This window comes from Lytechinus variegatus, chromosome 2 (assembly GCF_018143015.1).
Source record: "Lytechinus variegatus isolate NC3 chromosome 2, Lvar_3.0, whole genome shotgun sequence".
Lineage (NCBI taxonomy): Eukaryota > Metazoa > Echinodermata > Echinoidea > Temnopleuroida > Toxopneustidae > Lytechinus > Lytechinus variegatus.
The window spans coordinates 59,047,454-59,070,431 of NC_054741.1; the positions used below are offsets into that span (position 1 = coordinate 59,047,454).

Consider the following 22,978-nt stretch of genomic DNA (forward strand, 5'->3'; position numbering starts at 1 on the left):
TACTTTTTCCAAATTGGAAAGATATATAACCACCATTGAATTATATTTTTATTGCCGGAAGAATTAGGGTCATTTTACTCTCTCAAGTGATGAATTTGGTCCCGTCAGGTGTAGTCTTAATAAATGGTGATCTATTTTTAAAATGAGCTGGTCAGTGTACCCTTTTCTGGTCAGATATGGAATGTCAGACATTTATCCTATCCACTGGTAGTAAAAATTCAACCCTTGAATTTCCTCCTTATTTTTAATGAATTATTTTTAAGTGCCACTTTAACACACGAGTCTATGGGAAATGAATTAGGCATGTGAGCCCTACATACGGATTTGTCGGCCGTTTTATCCGATATCCCACAAGTCCTGTTTCTATCCAACAGCTACAATAGAAATGATGTTTTTCAGCCAAACAAAATCCTGGAAAGTTGTCAAGACAAAATGTTGATGAATTGCTATTATACGATGAAGGTTTAGTTTCTATCATTATAACCATTTGCTCTTTTTTTTAAGTTCAAAGGGGTGTTGCAAGAAACTTGCGATCAATTGCAAGTCTATTTTCAGTCCCTAAATCGATCAAGTTTTTAGATTGAAAACACATTTCCGATTGATGTCTAATCTGCTTCTTGAAACAAGCAGTGTAATCTGACTTTCTATATACAGTTAAGATTGATTTATCAAGTGTAAAATGACAACAGAATATTTACAATTGATTGCAAAAATTTTCTTGCAACACCCCCAAGTCTCATTTGAAACAAAGTCATGAGGTTATGTGAAAAATTTATATCTAAAGCCATGCGATCGTATAGAGGCACAGAGGTACAGAATACCACCATCGTCATGGTTATTGGTATTATAATTATTTGATATTTCAATGCTCGGTGGAATTTCCCCGTCACTTGAATAGACTGCATGGTAAATAATGTAAAATTCGTTTACGATGATTGAATCACATTGTAATAAGTGCACAACACTGTGGACACGGGGGAGGACTGAGACCAATAACATTGCCTTTAGAACGAAATTAACTTCTGGAATTAACGGATATAGACAAAGGTCAGTGAATTGAACTATTCTTGCATTATTTGAAGTGTAGGTATATCTTACACACCTTAAGAATTGCTCGTACTTAGCAAGATGAAAAAAAAGTAGAGAGGAAATTCCGTTACGAAATATTATAATGTACATTAACTTTTTGTCAACCCGGAAGTAAGATGAAAAAATAAAGTGGAGTGGAACCCAAAGTAGAATTTATTAATGTCTATCCCATGGGTACTTCCAAAAAATGTGACACTTTAGTATCACTCAATACAAATCATACTCTACATTTCTTGTTTCAGGTTTAACATTAATTGAGACCATGCATTTTACTGGAAATGTCGTGCCATTTAGACTTTAATGAAGACATGCATTTATTGAGGAAACCCATGGAAATAGTGTATGTCACTAATACTAATAGACACGGTCTTAAGTCATATTATGGAAATTAAGTTCACCAAAGCCTGAAACAAAATGCACATAGTTAAGTCAGGTATGAATACCTCAGATATTTTATAAGGGTAAAGGTGACACCAATGATATTTCTAATTATAGGCCAATTTCCGTTGAATGTCATATTGCTAAATTAGTGGAAAAGGAAGTTCAATCCCAATTTTTATCTTATTTACAGACAAAAGATCTCATTAATATTGACCAATATGCCTTCTTGCCAAATCACTCAACTAATACTTGCTTACATAGAATTATTGATTGGTACGAATCTTTTAATGAAAAAGAGAAAGTTGGTGCATGTTTCCTTGATATTTTTATTGTATTGACCATGAATTGTTACTTTGTAAACTTAATAATTATGGCATTTCTGACACTGAACTCCTTTGGTTTCAAAGTTTTCTCTCAGACAGAAAACAAGCAGTTTTTTCTCAAGGTAAACAATCCAAAACAAAACATATATCTATAGGAATTCCTCAAGGTAGTATTTTAGGTCCTTCCCTTTTTTCTAATTTTCATACGTGAGATTGTTTAAAGAATTGTACATGTAATATTTACGCTGATGATGTGGTAATATATGTGTCTATTAAAGATATTAATGCTATAACATCCAAGCTTAAAAAAGATTTGAATTGATTTGAATTTATTTCTGCACTCAGCATAAATATTCAACATATCATCTAGGTGATACAATTAAGTTTTACAAAACAAGTTAAGAAATAGTCATAACAAAGCAATGAAAAATTAATATCAAAAAGTAGCAATATTCAATGAAAATAAAATAACAGTTTAAACGAATGCAGGAGACCGCCATCGTGAGCGGTTAAGCTTGAAAATGATGGCGGCCTCGTAAAATGGTACATAAATTTCTTTCATTGATCAAGTGGGTGCAATGCAGGTGCAGGTGCGGGTGCAGTAAAGGGTAGTTGAATAATTAACTTGAAGAGGGGGATGCATATGATTCAATGGTTTTTCTTTTAATAGTGGCTTTAAATGAGTATAATGTTGAACATGACTTAACGTTGTTTGGAAGTTGTTCCAAATATCGGGACCATAATGTCGAATTGATTTATGAGTTATTAATAACTTAGGGTTGGTGAGATGAAGGTTTCCTGATGTGCGGGTTGGGTAGGAATGAACAGACCTGTTAAACCTAAACATATTATTAAAGGACGGAGGAAGTTGATTATTAAAGTATTTGAACATAAAGATAGCTACTTGAATCGTATTTATATCAAAGATTTTTAAGGTTTTAAGTTTATGAAACAATGGGTCAGAATGAGCCAAGTAATGTGACCCTGTGCACATACGGATTGCTTTTTTTGTTGTTTAAAGATGGAGTTTAGTTTAAAAGAACCACAATTTGCCCAAACGATATTACAATATGTTATATAAGGGAGGGCTAATGAATTGTATAATAAGAATAAAGTTTTGTCAGGAAGAGTGAATTTTAACTTAGAAATTATTCCGATACTTTTGGAAACGGACATCGTAACATGGTGAATGTGTTGATTCCAAGTCAAAAATTCATCCATAATTATACCTAAAAATTTAGATTGGTTTTTCTGTTCAAGGGGGGTGCCGTCAATGTTAATGTGAATCGGTGGGTTAATGTTATGGGAATGGTGTCTGAAATACATAAAATGTGTCTTTTTGTATTAAGGGAGAGTTTGTTGGCTGTGAACCAGTTTGACACTTTGTCTATTTCACGATTAACGATATTGTTTAATGAATTAAGGTCTCTATGAGAATAAAATATATTGGTGTCGTCGGCAAATAATACGAAGGATAAAATAGAGGAGGTTCTAATAATGTCGTTAATGTAGAGTAAAAATAAAAGTGGGCCTAAAATGGAACCTTGAGGGACACCACATCGAACTAAAAGAGAATCAGAGTCGCAACTGTTAAAATTGACATATTGCCTTCGATTATTTAAGTAGTCTTTAAAAAAAGAGAGACATTGACCTCGTATTCCATAATGGTTGAGTTTGGAAAGTAAAATTTCATGGTTGAGGGTGTCAAACGCTTTACTAAGATCGCAAAAAATGCCAATTACGTGTTCTTTGTTCGCTATGGCATTTGTTATTTTGTCATAAATTTGAAGTAATGCTAAGTCTGTTGAATAATTTTTTCTAAAACCATATTGATTACAATTTAGAATGTTGTATTTGTTTATGAATTTATAAAGTCTTGTGTAAACTATTTTTTCGAGAATTTTAGATATTGTTGGAAGTAAGGAAATGGGACGGTAATTACTTATTTCGTGAGGGTTGTCTTTTTAAAGATTGGATTAACTTTTGCAATTTTGAATAAGTCTGGAAAAACACCTTGGGATAGGGAGTTATTAAATATGTGAGTAGGAGGGCTAGCAAGAGGGTGGATTATTTGCTTAAGAAGAGACATGTTAATGCCATCGCAACCAGAAGATCTAGAATTATGAAGGGAACGAACAATAGTGATTATTTCGGAGGGGTTTGTTGGGGTTAAAAAAAGAGATTCTTGATTTGGATCTGTGAGGTAATCTGTAAAATGTGCGTTGGGACTATTAATTTTGTTTGCAAGCTCGGGTCCAATATTGGTAAAGTATTTCAAGTAAAGTATTTTTTTCTGGGATCAAGTATTTCAGATCCATTGAGAGTGATTTTATCATTAGGTGGGGGGTGTGTTATTGTACCCAACACTTCTTTGATTACTTTTCAAGTTGTATTTGTATTTCCATTGGCAGCGTTTATTTTGTTAGTAAAGTGCAATTTTCGGGATATTCGAATTAATTTTGTTAGTTTATTACGATATATTTTATATTTTTTTTAAAGAATCATCAGTTGGATTGCGTAAGTGATATTTATATAGGCGATTACGTGTCTGTATGGACTTCAGTAAACCTTTCGTTATCCAAGGATTTTTGGGTTTGTTACGTTGGTTTTTGTCTCACCTGCGAAGCAAAGTGAGACTATAGGCGCCGCTTTTCCGACGGCGACGGCGGCGGCATCAAATCTTAACCTGAGGTTAAGTTTTTGAAATGACGTCATAACTTAGAAAGTATATGGACCTAGTTAATAAAACTTGGCCATAAGGTTAGTCAAGTATTACTGAACATCCTATTAGAGTTTCATGTCACATGACCAAGGTCAAAGGTCATTTAGGGTCAATGAACTTAGGCCATGTTGGAGGAATCAACATCGAAATCTTAACCTGAGGTTAAGTTTTTGAAATGTCATCATAACTTAGAAAATATATGGACCTAGTTCATGAAACTTGGACATAAGGTTAATCAAGTATCACTGAACATCCTGCATGAGTTTCCCGTCACATGACCAAGGTCAAAGGTCATTTAGGGTCAATGAACTTTGGCCGAATTGGGGATATCTGTTGAATTCCCATCATAACTTTGAAAGTTTATGGATCTGATTCATGAAACTTGGACATAATAGTAATCAAGCATCACTGAAAATTTTGTGCAAGTTTCAGGTCTCATGATTAAGGTCATTTAGGGTCAATGAACTTTGGCCGAATCGGGGGTATCTGTTGAATTACCATCATAACTTTGAAAGTTTATTGGTCTAGTTCATTAAACTTGGACATTAGAGTAATCAAGTATCACTGAACATCCTGTGCGCATTTCAGGTCACATGACCAAGGTCAAAGGTCAATGAACTTTGGCCGAATTGGGTGTATCTGTTGAATTACCATCATAACTTTGAAAGTTTATGGATCTGATTCATGAAACTTGTACATAAGAGTAATCAAGTATCACTAAACATCCTGTTCGAGTTTCAGGTCACATGATCAAGGTCAAAGGTCATGAAAGGTCAATGAACTTTGGCCATGTTGGGTTTTTTTTGTTGAATAACCATCATATCTCTGTAAGTTTATTGGTCTAGTTCATAAAAAGTGGACATAAGAGTAACCATGTATCACTGAACATCTTGTGCGAGTTAGAGTAGTATTCAAAGTCAGCACTGCTGCTATATTGAACCGCGTGATGCAGGTGAGACGGCCAGAGGCATTCCACTTGTTTACTTTACCTATAGGGATATTCTTTTCATAATAATGTTTTAATGTATTATTGAAGTTATTGTATGCAATATTGGGATTTACTTCATTATAAACATCATCACATTCTTCCAAAACTAGATCTTGCTTCAGTAATTCTATATTTTGTTTAGATTCTTTACGATAAGTATATTCTTTATTTGATTTGGGGTAAGACAATTTACAATCACAAGTTAAGAAAATAGGCAGGTGGTCCGAAACTTCAGAACATAAAATCCCTCCTATGGCTTTGTTATTATGAACATTCGAAAATATGTTATCAATCTGAGTTGATGAATTCAAGTTAATCCTTGTGGGTTTATTAATAATAGAAATAAAACCAAACGAATATATTAATTTCATGAAATTTGATGAATTATTAATGTGAGATGAGGGCAAGAAGTTGATATTACAATCACCGAGCAAAAAACAATGTTTGTTTTCATTCCCTATTTCATGAAAAAAATATTCTAGTTCATCGTGAAAACGATCGATATTTGTATCAGGTGGTCTATAAATTAATCCTATGATGATATTTTTGGATTTAGAATTTTCAATCTCTATAAACAATGACTCGGCATGCAATAATTTAACATCAGATCGAATCTTGAATTTGAGATTTTGTGAAATGTAAAAAGCAACTCCTCCTCCTCTTCTTCCCTTACGGTCTGCCCTTATCAATTTATAATTAGGTATATCAAACATGTCAGGAGAACTTCCATGTAGCCATGTTTCGCTTAAACCGATGACTGAAAATTGAAAGTTATTTAATGAGTGTAAGAGGTTAACTAAATATTTAAAGTTTCTATTTAGACTTCTTATGTTTGCATGTAAACGAGATAGATGATCTGGAGTAATATTAAATTCGTTGTTGAATTCTTGGGGAGTGTAATATTTGCTATCTTGCGGGTTCTCAATGAAAATATCTGGAGTAAAATTATGTGACTCAAACAGGGGAACGTGAAAATGTAAAGTACCGGAGGTTTGGAGAGAGGTCAACTGCAAGTGTGCAAGTGGTGCATGTGCGTGAGTGTGTGTGTAGAGGTGTATTCATGTGTGAAAGTGGTGCTAGTATATCAACAATAAGACCATATTTGAATGCAAAAAGAGTAAGACCCATCTTGGTCATTAATGGCTGGGCAGCAGAGCAGAGCTCGACCACCTTAAAGATACAATGGATAAACCAATTTCAGCAAATAAAAACTTTACTATGAGGGCATTGGAAGAATGCCGGTCACTATGAGGGTTTACTATGAGGGCATTGGAAGAAGACAATATTTACAAAAAAAAAAAAAGAACCATGAATCATAAAAAGAAGTCCAACAAGATTGAGTAATCACTATAGACTTCTATTAATGAATGGTATACTCATAACAGATTAAGGATTAATGCGAAGAAAAGTAATGTTATGATTTTGGCCAATAAATAAGGGAATAATAATGATTTTAAATTGAAGGTTTATCTTAAAAATGATATCATTGAACAAATACAAAGCATAAGATACCTAGGCATCATGTTAGATTGTAAACTTTGCTGGGATGCTCATATAAAATATTTAATCAAATCTTTAAGTTACAAGATATTCACACAAATGAAAATAAGTAATTCTTTTAAGCCAGGATGTTTTGAATAAAATATATAAATGCACCATACAACCAACCTTTGATTATTCTTGTTCCGTATGGGGAAACTGTTCTTTATATCATAGAAATACACTTTTACGATTACAGAAAAGGGCTGCGCGCATATATAGTAACAAGCAATTTTGATTATAATATAAATACCCTTAATATAATTAATTGTCTTAAATGGCAAACTCTTCATATCAGACGTGATTACTTTTTAGCTTGTATAATGTATAACTGTATTCATGGAAAGGCCCCAGTCCGAATGTGCAATGAAGTGGAAATGGTTTTTGAAAGACATTCTGTTATAAATACTAGACTTGCCAATACGTTGAACGTCGTTTTACCAAAGCCTACTCTTGAATGTTTTAAGAGTTGTTTTAAATATGCTGGTGGCTTGGTTTGGAATAGCCTCCCATCTGATATTCAAAATGCAAATGCTCTTGAAGTTTTTAAACGTATGTATATAAATGCCATTATTTTAAAGCTGTCGTTAAATGAAATGAAATGAAATGTATTTTTTTTTCTAATTGACCGACTTTCTTTAATTTCCTTCTCCCACCTCCCCCTCTTACCTTCCTCTCTCGTCTTCTTTCTTTTATCCTGTTCTTCTAAATCAGACCTCTATAATAAATTACCAATTCATTTATCGTCTAGTTCAACGATACATTCATTTAAATCAAACATTCAATTGAATCTCGGTTTTCCATAATGATTTGCCTGTTGTGGCATTTTTTTTTGTTGGGGGGGGGGTTGGGTAGTGATTTTTCATTCTTTTCATGCATTCGATTAAGTTTTGTGTATATTTTGTATATTTGTTTTATATGCATGTATTTATGTTTTAAGGACCCCATGGAAGAACAATGGTATCTTATTGATACCGCTGCATGAAATGGGCCATCCTCCATCTGTATGTTATGTTAAATAGATCATGTATATATTTTATTTTTTTTATATGGAAATAAATACAAACAAACAAACAATAAATAAATAAATAAATAAATAAATTAAAAAACAATATCTTGCCAGGTCGACATGCATGATAACGTTATTATGTAAACCTGGCGATACGTTAGCTCGCCAAGTCGACTCTTCAAACGTTGTATATCGATTTGGCAAAACACATTTTCTCGCCAAATCGACTGATAAAAAAATTGAAAAAATTATACTTGTATATTCATTATTTTTGTTTTGAAATGTGGAAATAAAATAAATCAAATCAAAAGTTGTCGGCTTGGCGAGATACACTATCACGTCGTGGCGACATGCTGTATGTCAACTTTGCGAGATATACGTGTTGGACGTATTGTTCAACGGCTTGTTACCATATAACATTTTCAAAAGTCAACTTTGAAAGAAAGGCATTTCGCAATGTAAGCATTTAAAAGCTTTTAAAGCCTACTTAGCAAGATATTTGGCCATGTCAACATAAGCAGAGGCGTCGATCGGGGAAGGGGGTGATTACCCTTACTAATATTCGGGGAGGGGCAAACATATCGATTTGTCCCCCCCCCCCAATTCTGATAACTTTATAAATTTACAATTGTGAAATGCAACTGTTTGCTTAAAAAGCATCGTAGATAACTAATCTTGGCATTAAAATGCTATACGAAACAAACAAAATTGTCAATATTGCACGCGAATCAACCCCCCCCCCTCCAAGCATGGATCGACGCCCCTGCTATTAAGCATGTTAAGTCGACTTGGCAAGATAGCGTATCTCTTCCATCACACTTTAAAGGACAAGCCTACCCCAACAAAAAGAACATAAACTTGTTTTGAATAAAAAGAGAACAATCCAACAATCACAACACAAAAAATTGCATCATCAGAATCGGATATAAATGAGAGTTAAGTTATGACATTTTTAAACTCTCGCTTAATTTTACAAAATAGTTTTATGCACACCCTGCAGGGTCTGTACGTAAATGAGGGAATTGATGACATCATCCTCTCTCACTATTCCTTTTGTACTTTATTATTATGAAATATATGAAATAATTTTCTTTACATTGTGGAACAAGTTTTATTCCTTCCTAAATATTCGGAATTACCATTGTTTTAACATTTTATGATTCAGTTAAGTTGGTATTATCAAATTTAAAAAAATCAATATTGTGTAATTCAAACAATAAAAAACAAAAGAAACAGTGAGGGACATCATCGATTTTCCCATTTGAATGCGACTAAATTGTGCATATACTATTTTGTGAAAAATAAGCGAAACTGTGAAATGTCATAACTTTCTTATTTTACATTAGATTTCGATGTAATTTTCAGCATTATGCTTGTCTGATTTTTATCCATTGATTCGAATCAACATTTTTTCAGGGGCGGACTTGACCTTTAAAGCCCCGTAAAAAGTACAAATGTACAAATCCAACATGCAGCAAATGTTTGTAAAAGGTTATGCCATTCGGCTTTTCAGCCGCTATAGATACCCTTGTTGTAATAAACCGTTTTAAATAAAAATAAATAGATACATAGGTAAACATTCCCTCCATGCAATGGAATACGAGTTTGTATATGGGGGGGGGGGGGGAGGGGGTTGGGAAGCTGTATGAACATATCCCACTATCTTCGCCTCTGCAGCATAATAAAGAGACACTAATTCTTGATACAAGAACAGCATTATCAAAACTATAGAAAATGTCAGAGGTCGGTGGATATTCCCAGTCATTAAGATTAGATTGACGAACCGTTCGTACACAATGATAATGGTATTATTACGATCAGTTTACTATAAAAAATACGCACGTCAGAGAACCCAGCTTCTATTCATAATTCAGTGCATATTTATTACTATCGTAGAACGATTTCATCTTGTACATAGGGGGAAGGTGAGTGAATTAACTCTTTTCAGTAGAGTAAGAAAAAAAATCTTGTGTGTATTGTGTTCTTAGTTCACATTGATCAAGTCAAATCATATTTACAATGTCTCCCATATCAGACATGAAATCATAATTTACTTTGGACTGAAAATGTAAGGTATGCGTATAGATGGGCCATCTTTGTCACATTGAGAAATGCTAATAATTCTTAAGATGAAAATGCATATACAAGCACTCATGCTTTCTTAGCAATCAGGTAAAATTCACTACCATTTACTCGCTTATATATTTTTATGAAGGGGTACCCAAGGCTGAAAATCGTGTATATTTTTATTGAAAAGATAAAGCAATTCAGAAAAACAGAAACTGAAAATATAATAGCTGGAGATGAATAAGAAAGTTGGAAAAGGTATGAAATTATGGATAAAATAACAAAGATATGATTTAATATTCTAATTCATAGGAGGATAAGCCTACTCAACACTGTGGAATTAAGTTTTTAATAGAAAAAATAAAAAAAAAGAATTATTATGAATAATAAAACCTTATTTATGACACATTGATATACAGATTATGATAATTATAATTTTGGTTCCTTTATTGTGAGCTTAATATAATGATGTCAAACTAAATTTTTCAATCGATGCATTTAGGCGTAATGTGGTTAGCTTTATATGATTTTATGCTTACCTTATATTCATATGAACATAATATAATATATGAAAGGAAAATTTTAGTGATTAGGAGGTGAAAATTTATTTACATGTAAGAACGTATATCCCGAAAAGATGAAAAACTTTGAAGGAATTATGTTGTACCCTTTGCATAAATTTTAATTTTAAACTACATATAATAATCACAAATAGTTTAGAAAATGTCGAAATAAAATCGTAGATTTTGAAAGGAGCATATATAACTCTCAAAAATGAAAGGTAAAGTATACATAGGGCCTATATATATATATATATATATATATATATGTATATATATATATATATATATATTTATATATATATATATATATATATATATATATATATATTCATACCTTCGTCATATCGGTCTACTACTGTCGGTTTCACGCTTTCGGCTATCTTCATGCAGACTGAAGATTTTTTTTTGGTTTAAATCATATTTCATTCCTCATATCACATGTAAAAATTAAATAAAACTTGACATCATTAACATAAATTACGCATAAAATTTTAAAATGGTAAGAAAAGGAATACATATGGAATTCAAATGTAAACTTAGAATCAATCTGCTCACATTTCTTTAACAACTTATAATCACGAAGAGATTAATACAGAACAGAATCCGGGTACAACAACAACAGCAAAAATCTCTATTAGTTGCATTACGGAAATATACTTATTATCTGTATGTAAAACTCAAAATATACAAGATTCTTTTTTCCACCCTCGTTTACCATACTCTTCAATCAAACTGATTAATGAGGAAGTTATATTAATTAAAAAAAAACATACACACAACTTAAGATCGTTATTGGCTATAGGGCGACCCCGATCCAATCGATCACCAGATGACAAGATTTTCGACACTATACCAATTCTAATTTCCTTTATCGGGTGTCGGTGGGTTTTGAACAATGACGAGCCGCCATGCCTCAGCTGGATCAAAGCTATTGCTCAGATACAGTACATGTATGGAATAAAATCAATAAATTATAATGTGAGAAATTGGATCGGGGTCGCCCTAACCACTAACTCGTCTCTGTGGTCTAGTGGTTAAGGAATCGGCGTTACAAGCTGGGTGCCCGGGTACGATTCCCGGCAGAGACATTTTTCGGAATCACCAAAGGACAGATAGCTCTGGCATGTCTGGGAACCTTGATTTAAGCTACGCCTACCATTATTATCTTCATTCATTTCTTTCACAAGTAACATATAATATGCATACATACATTCATATAATAATATATATTCTTTCTTTTTCTACTATTTATCATTAACAGTATATTACTATTATCATTATTATAATATTAGAATAAACATATATATTAATCATAGCTGGGTATATTTGTTCAATCAAAAGTACATCTTCTAAAGAATGAATAAATCAAGAAATGTATGCTGTCATACCCTTTTTCCGTTCCTTTCCAGATCATGCGGTACGCTCCGAAGTGGCATTGTTTTCCCTTCTTATGAATTCATTGTTTTTATTTTGTAATTATGTAGAGTTCCTGTCATGGCTGAGGAGTTAAAAGACACGATTACTCAGAGTCTGGAGTGTCCTGTTTGTCTGACTACCTTCACTGATCCAAAGATACTGTCTTGTTGCCACACCTATTGCAAGGTCTGTCTGGAAAAGCTCTTGGAATGCCATGGTGATGATCAGATGATCCGATGTCCTGTCTGCAAAGCTGATACCCAGGTCCCAAATCAGGATGTCGGCCAACTACCGGCAAGCCTAGCTTTGAGGAATCTTATAGAGGACGTGAAAAATCAACATCAAATTTGCACGAATTGTGATTCCGAGGATAAGCCCAAAGCTGTTGTCTACTGCCAAGACTGTGGCAACTATCTATGTATTACTTGCCACAATATGCACTCTCAGTGGAAAAACTTTGTCGATCATGAGATCATAGCCATGAGTGAGATCTCATCAGGAAAGGTGTCAATACGTAGATACCGGAAATGCAGGAAACATCCGAAAGAAGATGAAGAATGTTTCTGTTCTAATTGTAAGAGATTCACATGCTTCAGGTGTGCTGTTATGGAACATAAAGACCAAGGACACCAGGTCATCGAGGCAGCTACGTATGAAAGTAATCACATGAAGACCATCGAAGAGCTTAAATCCAAGGTGGAGAAGAAACAATCTAGCTTTCAGAATTACATCGATCTCATCGATGAAGAGCAGAAGTGTGTGGATGATGCTATGAAGCATTGCACAGATGACATCAACAAAGCATATGATGAAGCAGTTCAGCAGTTGACAGAGAAGAGAGAAATCCTTCTTGGTGAAGTCAAGGGAAAGACTAAAAGAGCAGAGAATGCCCTTGAAGAAATGAAGACATCAGCTCGGCAGCGCATCAATCAGTTGACGACCATTGCTGAGATGGTAACCAATAGGAGAAATGCACCAGTAGACATGGATACTTTGGCTGTGTATGACACTTTATGTGAAGACCTACAAGAGGCCTTAAATCAGGAAAATCCTGATTACGAGCAGCCGAATAAAACATGCGGGAAGGCGAAAAGTTCAATTTTTGAGAGAAATGTTGGAAAGGACGAGCTAGGTCTTGGAAAGATTGTTAATGAGATTTTAAAGAGCATTACTTTGCCTACTAAAGATAGCATGAATGCCATGGTAAACACACCAGATGGTAGGATGGCAGTAGGACGTGGTAAAGCACGTGGCGTGAACATCTTCTCTGCTAATGGTCGTCTCCAGAAGACAGTCCTCAAGGATGTTAGTATGTTTGCATTGGGTTTCCTCTCTGATGGTCGATGTGTTGTAATTGATATGTCAAACACTGTAGCACTGTACTCACAAGACTACACAAAGTTGAATGTGATGTTTAAGACTTTGAATAAAGATGAAGGTGGGGTTTCTAACCTCACTGTTGATAGTGATGATCTGATCTATGTTAGCTACAGGAAACCCAAGAAGATCCTGGTGTTCTCATCAGCAGGTGGGAAGGCAATCAAGGAGATACCATGCCACGGATATGTACCTTAGCAAATCACTTCCTACAATGATTCACTAATCATTAGTACAGGTAAAACAGTACATTTGATAGACAAAGAAGGTGATGTAAAACATACATTATCCAAAGGAAGTAATACTTTCCCCTTCGCTGCAGTGTCTCAAAGCAATACAATCCTGGTAGCCCAGGTGAACCACAATGAAGGATTGGTGAGCATTGAGGAGTACACTGACGAGCTGAAGCACGTTCGGAACCTCGTTAATGAGTACAAGATTGAGAAGCCTACGAGAAAGTGGTATTATCTCCAGCAGTACCGATCAGGAGAGATCGCCTTCTGCACTTCTGATAACCTCTATATTATGATCACATAAAATAATGGATGAAACTGCAAGAAATACGTCATATAATAACATTGTATACAGCGTTAAAAATTGACTTTCTAGATGACATAAATTTCTTCATAAAGTTCTTCAACTTTCCTAGAAAAAAATCCAAAATTATCAGTAACCGGCACTTTCACTGTGTCTTTATTTTACGATGCTGTCAATTAAGCTGATCAGAAGTGAATAGAATGTGGATATAAACTTTGACATAATGGTTAAAAGTAGTCCAAGACATTATTCAATCACAATCTGTTTTCAGTTGTCTCGGTATTTTCTTATCCAATCCCGATCAAATTGATTTGTGGAAAATGTTATAAATAAAATGAATCAATAAAAAATACAATAAATGAATTCTAAATTGATAAAATTGTATGGCTACATTCATGCCAATATGTTAATTTCAAATGCAAAAACAAATTAATGTAAAAGATTGAAGAACCCTTTAATGATCAACGGTGACATTTTAGATATTCACCATGTACAGCATGGTTAAACAGGATTGCTTAGAATATAAAGAAACATTTAGGAAAATATAACAATTAATGGATGATTTACAACAATTCTGAATACAGATAACAAGGCCTTGGGAACGACTTTTAACAGGGGTGCTGAAGTAATTTTGGAAAACGAAAATAAAATAAAATAAAAATAAAAGGGTTTTCACTACAAAATGGAGATCCATCCCCAGCACCCGCTTCCCAGGGCCATGTGAATGAACGTAAAGTAATTCATAGATGGTGAATTTCTGATGTCTTTAGATCAATTGTTCCCTTTTAGGACCTATAAAACGAATATTATGTTGATATTAACGCGTCCAGCGTCTTAGCAAATGTACATTAAGAGGAGCGTGTATTGTATTGTATATAAATGCTGATTTGTATCAAACAACTGAGAAAAATGAACAGGCATCAGCCGATTGATACACTGATAAATAAAAAAAATACATTGAGGAATGGGGATAATGGTTTGCTAGTTCGATCGCGAATGAGCACGATATGTGATATGGATCGGCAACCGTAAAATTAATATTTATAATAAAAAAAGGATAGGACAGGGCCCAGGAAACGATTTTTTGTCTCACCTGTGAAGCAGAGTGAGACTATAGGCGCCGGCGACGGCGGCGGCGGTGGTGGCGTCAACACCAAATCTTAACCGAAGGTTAAGTTTTTGAAATGACAGCATAAAGTATATGGACCTTGTTCATGAAACTTGGCCATGAGGTTAATCATGGTCCATTAATTAATCAAGTATTACTGAACATCCTACCCGAGTTTCAGGCTACATGACTAAGGTCAAAGGTAATTTCGGGTCAATGGACCTTGACCATGTTGGGGGAATCAACATCAAAATCTTAACCTGAGGTTAAGTTTTGGAAATGCCATCATAACTTCAAAAATATATAAACCTAGTTCATGAAACTTAGACATAAAAGTAATCATGTATTACTGAACAACCAACCAACCAGAGTTCAGGTCACATGATCAAGGTCAAAGGTAATTTATGGTCAACGAACTCTGGCCATGTTGGGGGTATCTGTTGGATTACCATCATAACTTTGATAGTTTTTGGATCTGATTCATGAAACTTGGACATAAGAGTAATCAAGGACCATTGAACATCCTGTGCGAGTTTATGTCACATGATTAAGGTCAAAGGTCATTTAAGGTCAATGAACTATGGCCATGTTGGGGGTATTTGATGAATAACCAACATAACCCTGTAAGTGAATGGATCTAGTTCATAAACTTGAACATAAGAGTAATCAAGTATCACTGAACATCCCATGCGAGTTTCAGGTCACATGGCCAAAGGTCATTTAAGGTCATTGAACTTTGGCCATTATGGAGGTAATTACTAGATCGTTGTAATAACTTTCAAAGTTTATAGATATAGCTTATAAAATGTGGATATAGGGGTAATCAAGTATTACTGACAAGTCTTAGGACCCACGATCAAGGTCAAATGTCATTTATTGTCAATGAATGTAGTATTGTATCATTATATGAATGGTGTTTGTTGTGAGTGATTATTTGATAGTAGTTTTCAAAGTCAGCACTGCTGTTATATTGAATCGCGTGATGCAGGTCAGACTGCCAGAGGCGCTCCACTTGTTTGACTGGGGGTGCTGATGTAAATTTGGCAAGCGAAAAAAAAAGTTTCTTTACAAAATGTAGGTAATTACATTAATTTTGTCACACCTTCCGGAATTTCAGGGGCTGCTGCCTATGAAGAACAATACACGCAGCACGCCCAAGGAACATATACTGAGGGCGCTTCAGCACCCCCGCTCTCCGGGACCATGAGAGATAATCATTTGACGCTAATATTATGGAGCAGCAGTGACACTTTTTCGAGCGAAATATTCACAACACATGTTTCTCTAAACATGTTCTAGGGGAGTTACTTGATTGCCCCCTCCCCTTCTCTTTGTCCTTCCTATATTTTGTATTTTGTTATCTAGTTTGTGTTACGCAGGCGTATCTTGCTCCAAGTCGTTTTCCAGGGGTTTTATGCTTAAATCATTCAGTTTGTATATATTTGTATTTCTTAAATTTCAGTTGATTTCTTTCGATTTGTACTTGTCAGAGAAAAGATGTACAATGAAAAAGAAGAAATTGTATCATGTATTAATTTACTTGTAGCAGTTATACTCATATTAAAAACACAAATATTTGATCTTCCAGTTGCCTGCATATACTATAGTTACATAAGTGGACTATGCATTCTCCATACTTAAAATAGTTTGTACATTATGTAAGACAATATAATTTTATCAAAATCAGAAATGAAATAACAAAGTTATGGCTTTTCAAAATTTTCATTATGCATTTTATCCCTATATTTGCGAAACAGTTCATGGATATGGATTGAATGAGCTGACAATCACCTTATACTTTTTTGTATTTTATTATGAAAAATTACAACATTCATTTTAGTTTCTGTCTGTATGATATTTAAAATAAGATTGTTTACTGATCAAATGTGATGTGCAAGAAACATATTGTTTATATAATGTGTATTTTCTGATTTTCTTGTTTGTAGTCGGTTTGTTTTGATAGAAGAAAAGGTGCAATGAAAAAAAAAGAAAATAGATCATGTGTTCAATTGACTTGTAACACAATATTCTCATATTATAGCAAATATTTAATCTTGTAGTTGCCTGAAAAGAGTTATTAAAAGAGTCCTTTAACGGACTATGTGTTCTCCATGCAGACTGTAAAATATCTGATCTGAAGTAAAAGAGTACATATTTATGTAAAATAGGATTTCTTAAAAAACCCGAAATGAAATGAAAAAAAAAATGGATTTTCAAGTGTTGCATTATGCATTCTACCGGTGAAACAGTTGTGAATGTCATCATGAATATGAATATAAAGTGAGCTGAAAATGCCACCCCACCTTTTTTATTATGAAAATTTACAAGATTATTATTTTTGTTTCTGCTCGCAGAAATAACAAAAATGAATGATTAATGATCAAATGTGATGTATAAGAACCACATTGGTGAATGAGGTAACTTTTTTGGGAGATAAGACATAGTTTATACTCTTATAAGCAATGAAATAATTAACAATTCATATTAGACAAAAGGAAGTGAGAACATCAGCTTACTTGCTGCATCATGACACACATAAATAATAGAGATGAAACTTCAAATTCTGTCAACTTCCTTATTTTTATCAGCTTTTAGTAAATGTTCAGTGACTTGCTTGCTCAATTAAGTCCATTCAATTCATGTTATCATCAGCCTGAGCCTTAAAATAGTTGGAAGATGAAGGATTCATTGAAATTTGATTTATCATTTTCACATATCCTTGCATATACATATACATGAACATTGTAGAATCTTGACTTGTGTGAAAGACCGAATTAATTCATCATCTTTAGTAGATAACTCTCTCTTGTCTCTGCTTTCATACATATGGCTGTTTTTTTTGCCAAAGCACATTACTTGAATATAATCAACCTTATACTAACATGAAAAGAGAATGCAAAATATAAATGTATATATATATATATATATATATATATATATTGTTATTGAACTCTAAAAATTGAAAATTTGTTTGCCATGTTGTTTACGATGCTACATTTATTTAGTGAAAACAATACTGCATAGGTGAATGAATTCTTTTGCTGCTTTATATGTAACTAAAAACGAGTGTTATAGAGTACTGCATTTATCTTTAAAATGTTTTTATCACTTTCTGGAAATTAATCTGTAAAGAAATTGTCTTTTTAAAAAAATGAAAGTTAGTTATGCACCTGAAAAATTGATTACTCAAAATAAATTTAGATATGCATTTGTGACATTAAATAATTTACTTAACATTCCTAGTTATCAATTATTCCTACTAGTTGTCTTTCCTCTGCCCTCTCTCTCTCTCTTTCACTTTGTCCCTTTTCCCTCTCCCATCTTTTAATAAAATCTAGATATACCTTGCACACTACATGTGTACATGTTATTTGCGTAGTCAGAAACACAAGTCTAATTCTTTAAAGATACATAATAAAGGTCGCGATAAGTATTGTACGAGAATTTCGCTTTCGTCGTTTGTTAGTTTAACTATAAGGGTGACAGAGAGAGAGAGAGAGAGAGAGAAGGGTGTGGGGGTATATAGAGAGCAAGAGGTTGGGACATGATAGAGAGAGAGGGAGGGGGATAGAGAGAGAAAAAAAAAAGAAAAACAAACAAACATGAGGGTTTCCTCTTTGGAAAGAAATTAACTACAAAGAACTTTTAGGCATTGATCAAACAATTTCACTATCAAATATAATCAATATCGAGAAGTTTTCAATCACTGAAAGTGATATAAACTATAAATCAAAATACAACAGAATTCTCATTAAAAACATACTGTTTAACAAATATATTTCATTTGCCCCCCCCCCCCAAAAAAAAAAGTCAAAAATATGTACAAGAATTGCAGTATAGAATAAACCCAAAGGACTAGATTTTACATTTGAAAAGTCTTGAATATTACTTTCAAGTTGTATTGGACAACGACAAATTTCCAATTCAATCAAGATTTGAGATTACTAGGATGAAAATACTTTCCAAAGACACCATGTTTCTGGATGATGATGTAAGTGAATGTAAAATTAATATTCAATTATTAAGATACTCTTCATGATAGGTTTGATTAGTACGTCTGGAGAGATATCATGAAAGAAAGAAAAATGGTTTCAACTGTACACGATCATGACAATAAATATGAGTCTTATTCCTATATTGGAAATAAATACTGAATTGAATTGAATGGAATATATTATTCTTCTCAATATTATTCCATGACAGCTTCGATAATATTCATTCCTTCCTACCTGCCATTTGAATGTAGATCACCATTCTGAATATATCAAATTAACTCCCAAGTCCCAAATAACTTCTCACCTGAAAAACCCAGTCCCTCTTTCCTTCGCCGAAAACAACTCTTTCTCGAGGAGAGCTTTTCTGAAGAACACTTGCCCTAGAGTCTTTGGGAGTACTAGACCCTGTCTTTGTGAATGGGAGGAAAATCAGATCAGGAATCACCGATTGGTCTGCCTCCTGTACCAAAACTACACACTGCAAGATATCTTCAAGGTTTTCATCACCAAAGATGAATCACTGGACGCAAAGAGCAAGTTGAGAGGCATATGGTGGCTCACTGGAAAATCGGCAGACTGATGCAGGATCATGCAATCGAGTCTGGCCTAAGATGTAAATATAACCTTCGGCAAATGCCAAGTGATCATTTTAGGATTTATGCTAGAATCAAGGATTATTATCATTATTATTATTATCATCATTATATTCATAAATGGATGAAAATCCCTCCAGTTCAAAGATGAGTTATCCTCTGGGAGAGGTGTTGTATGATCTTTTAAATAGATCATACAACACCTCTCCCAGAGGATAACTCATCTTTGAACTGGAGGAATTTTCATCCATTTATGAATATAATGATGATAATAATAATAATGATAATATTAAGCGACACCTTTATAAAGCTGTCTCTCGTTATCTTCCTATGCAAAATATATAAACAAAAATTTAGTTTTGAAAACTATCGGAGTGCTTCCATCTGGTTGGGGGGGGGGGGGCATTTTATCGTATGATCCTCCTCAGCGCTGCAGAAAGGCCTACGTGGGAAGCTATTTGCTAGTGCTACATTGCTATATGCTATACCCCAAACAGACTGAACCAGAGCTCTTATCTTACAGAATCTTGACAACTTAGTAACAATTAAAAGACATAGCTGATATCTGTACAGAGATTCATCTGATTGGTAGAATTCAATTCGAACAAATTTTCCTCTTTTCACAATCAATTAGGTTTTTTTTACCTGTGAGCCTTCGCCTACTCGTTTCAGTCATCGAATTGTTAACTAATTGTGTATTGTATTTCTGTGGTTTCAGTAGGCTTCTTCACACTAACGCTGACTCGACGTAGATGGGGCAGTATCGGTTGCGCGAAAGTCCCGTGAGGGGCACACACCATAGACTCATGTTTTAATGAGATTTGAAAAAAATCGCCCAAAATAAGTCTTAATAATGACAACATTCATCCAAGCCTTTATCAATTTGTAGTTCATCTAATCTCCTTCCAATGCTAAAAATATGAAAAGGGATTTTTTTAGCATTTTCTCGCGCTATAGAGGGGCTCAAACGCAGACTACGTGCAAAATTGGTTGCAGTCACAGTGCTAACAGTGTTTCTTGGGCAACTAATTAAGGTCCCATAAAATCCAGCATTGACAAATTACTGCTCTCCAATGGGACTGAACAGATCCAGTAGTAATCCCTCTCTATGGCCATATGAAAATATTGTTCAGATATGTACCATTGATTTTATATGAATATTTTTCTAACCATTACGTCATTTCGGGTCTAAAGGGGATTCCCGAAATTGCCGGATCCCATTAGTGGTGTCCGTCCTGAGAATGATGTGCCTGGTTCTCCTGGATGTGAATGGCCTCTGTAATCCATCTTGTGTATTTATTGTCATCTCTGGCTACGATCTTGCATTGGCGGTGGAAGCCAAAAATTAAGGGAAGGGGGTCCACCTGAAATTTCGGGATGGACACATGTAAAAAACTGGACAAGCAAAAAAAGGTCATCAACAAAACTTTTAGGGGGGTGACCACAAAAATGTTAGGGGGTCCATCTGAATTTAGAGGACGACGCAGGAAACAAAATCGACAAGCAAACAAAAAAGGCTATCAACAGAAATCTGAGGTGGGGGCAGGCCCCCTTCGTCCCCCCGCTTCCGCCGTCTATGGTATGCTCTTATTCCAATAAGTGGTTCCTTTGGGCTACATGGTCACTGGTATCAGCCGACTTAGAAAAGGTTGACTCAGCCTCCTTCTCTCTTAAACTTACAAGCCCACTACACAGTTGTGATGTATCTCTTTCTGCAACAAACACTTTATAAAAACACTGGTTTCAGAAAGCAAAGGTGTCTGATCCTATTGAAGAGAAGTGACAGATCACGATGCCTTCAAAGATCTTTTCCAGCATTTCAGACTAGTTCATCACTCATGAACAGTAATGTAGCCTTGTCTGGAAGATGTTGGAATGTTTTTACAATCTCTTGGATTTACCAAGAAATTGACACCAAGTCTTCTTCAATCATTGATGCATTTCAAAGGTCTAATTCAACAATCCAGGCTAGTTCATCAATCATGAAAGGTGATAAAGTCATTCAGGAAGATGATAGAATGTCCTAACAGTCCCGTGCATTAACAAATCAAGCAATGTCAAGACTTCATTAACATTCTGATGGTGTTCTATATTATTGAATCCTGAGTGCATTGCAGCAATATTTACTTGTGATAGTCTTACATTCGAACAGTTCATTAGAAATCGTTTCGCTCCCATTGGAAGAAAATGTTTCTGAAATGACTATGGATGTAAATACAACTTTATGGTTTTAGCATTGATACTTTCTGGTTTTAATAGAAACGTGACTTCATATAACAACGTGATGATAACAATGAAGAGATGTGCTAAAATGCCAAAAAGAAATAGAGCGAACTTAGAAGAATGTCTAAATCATTAATCACACACAGGCCTCTGAGTCAAAAAGTGATATTATTACTACTTGCCAGTGATTTCTCGAACGATTATGTTGGTTAATAAGGACAGTCTTGTCACATATACACGCGCAACGTTCTTGAAAAATGAAATTATACGATGATTGGGCTCTCACTCGCGTCATTCGCGCATATAAATTTCTATAAATAAATGTCTATGAAAGGATATTGCTTGATAAATTTGACCGATGTTTTTAGTCAATAAAAGCGTAATTTAGAATTTAATTGATCTGGGGCCCGTTGCAGAAAGAGTTACAATCAATCGCAACTCTAAAAATCAGGCGCAACTTGATTTTCAACCAATCAACTGTGCGCATTTGGGACTTGCGATTGATTTTTTGACTTGCGTTTAAACGCAACTCTTTCTGCAACGGGCCCCAGACTTGAAAACGCAGTGGCGTATCAAATAAAAGTAATAAAAAGTTGCGAGCGAGCAATGATTTCGACATTTTTATTAGAGAAATCGAAGTTTGTGATAGATTTTGACATAATATTAAAAAAATAATATCACATTTCACCTTTATCTCTTTCCTTATCCCTTTTCTTTCTTAGGTCGTGAAAAATGGGGGGGGGGGGGGGGGTAAGAGCCCTGCATCTGTACGCCAGTGCGAAAACCTGCATTAAATACTGAAGCATTCGATCGCTCGCATTGAAAGTACTAAGTCATGATTAGCTTTCAGACATTATTAAATTCATTCACAGTAAATTCCAACTATAAGGTTTACTTCCCAAGAAATTTGTATTAAAATGCTTTAAAATTGTGACTTTATACTCCATTTTAGTCCCTACCTTTGCTGAGGATCTCACACTGTCACTAAATAATTGTGCCCCTTCGAGATTTGCCCCCCCCCTAAAAATAAAGAGACCGTTCATCCATC

The 22,978-nt window shown here is 34.4% G+C and overlaps 1 protein-coding gene across 1 annotated transcript; it reads left to right on the plus strand.

Moving 5' to 3' along the window:
- Nucleotides 1-543: 543 nt before the first annotated feature.
- Nucleotides 544-13,979, plus strand: LOC121408496 (E3 ubiquitin-protein ligase TRIM8-like). Its single transcript, XM_041599977.1, has 2 exons — nucleotides 544-1,047; nucleotides 12,166-13,979. Exons 1-2 carry the CDS (start codon nucleotides 932-934, stop codon nucleotides 13,670-13,672), a joined length of 1,623 nt encoding a protein of 540 aa, XP_041455911.1. The 5' UTR covers nucleotides 544-931; the 3' UTR covers nucleotides 13,673-13,979.
- Nucleotides 13,980-22,978: the final 8,999 nt, after the last annotated feature.

What these genes read in the sequence shown, in the direction of transcription:
- LOC121408496 (XM_041599977.1), top strand. Translation starts at nt 932, where the DNA reads ATGATTGAATCACATTGTAATAAGTGCACAACACTGTGGACACGGGGG. An exon ending in ATTAACGGATATAGACAAAG is followed by an intron (nt 1,048 to 12,165) that starts GTCAGTGAATTG and finishes GTAATTATGTAG; the next exon opens with AGTTCCTGTCATGGCTGAGG.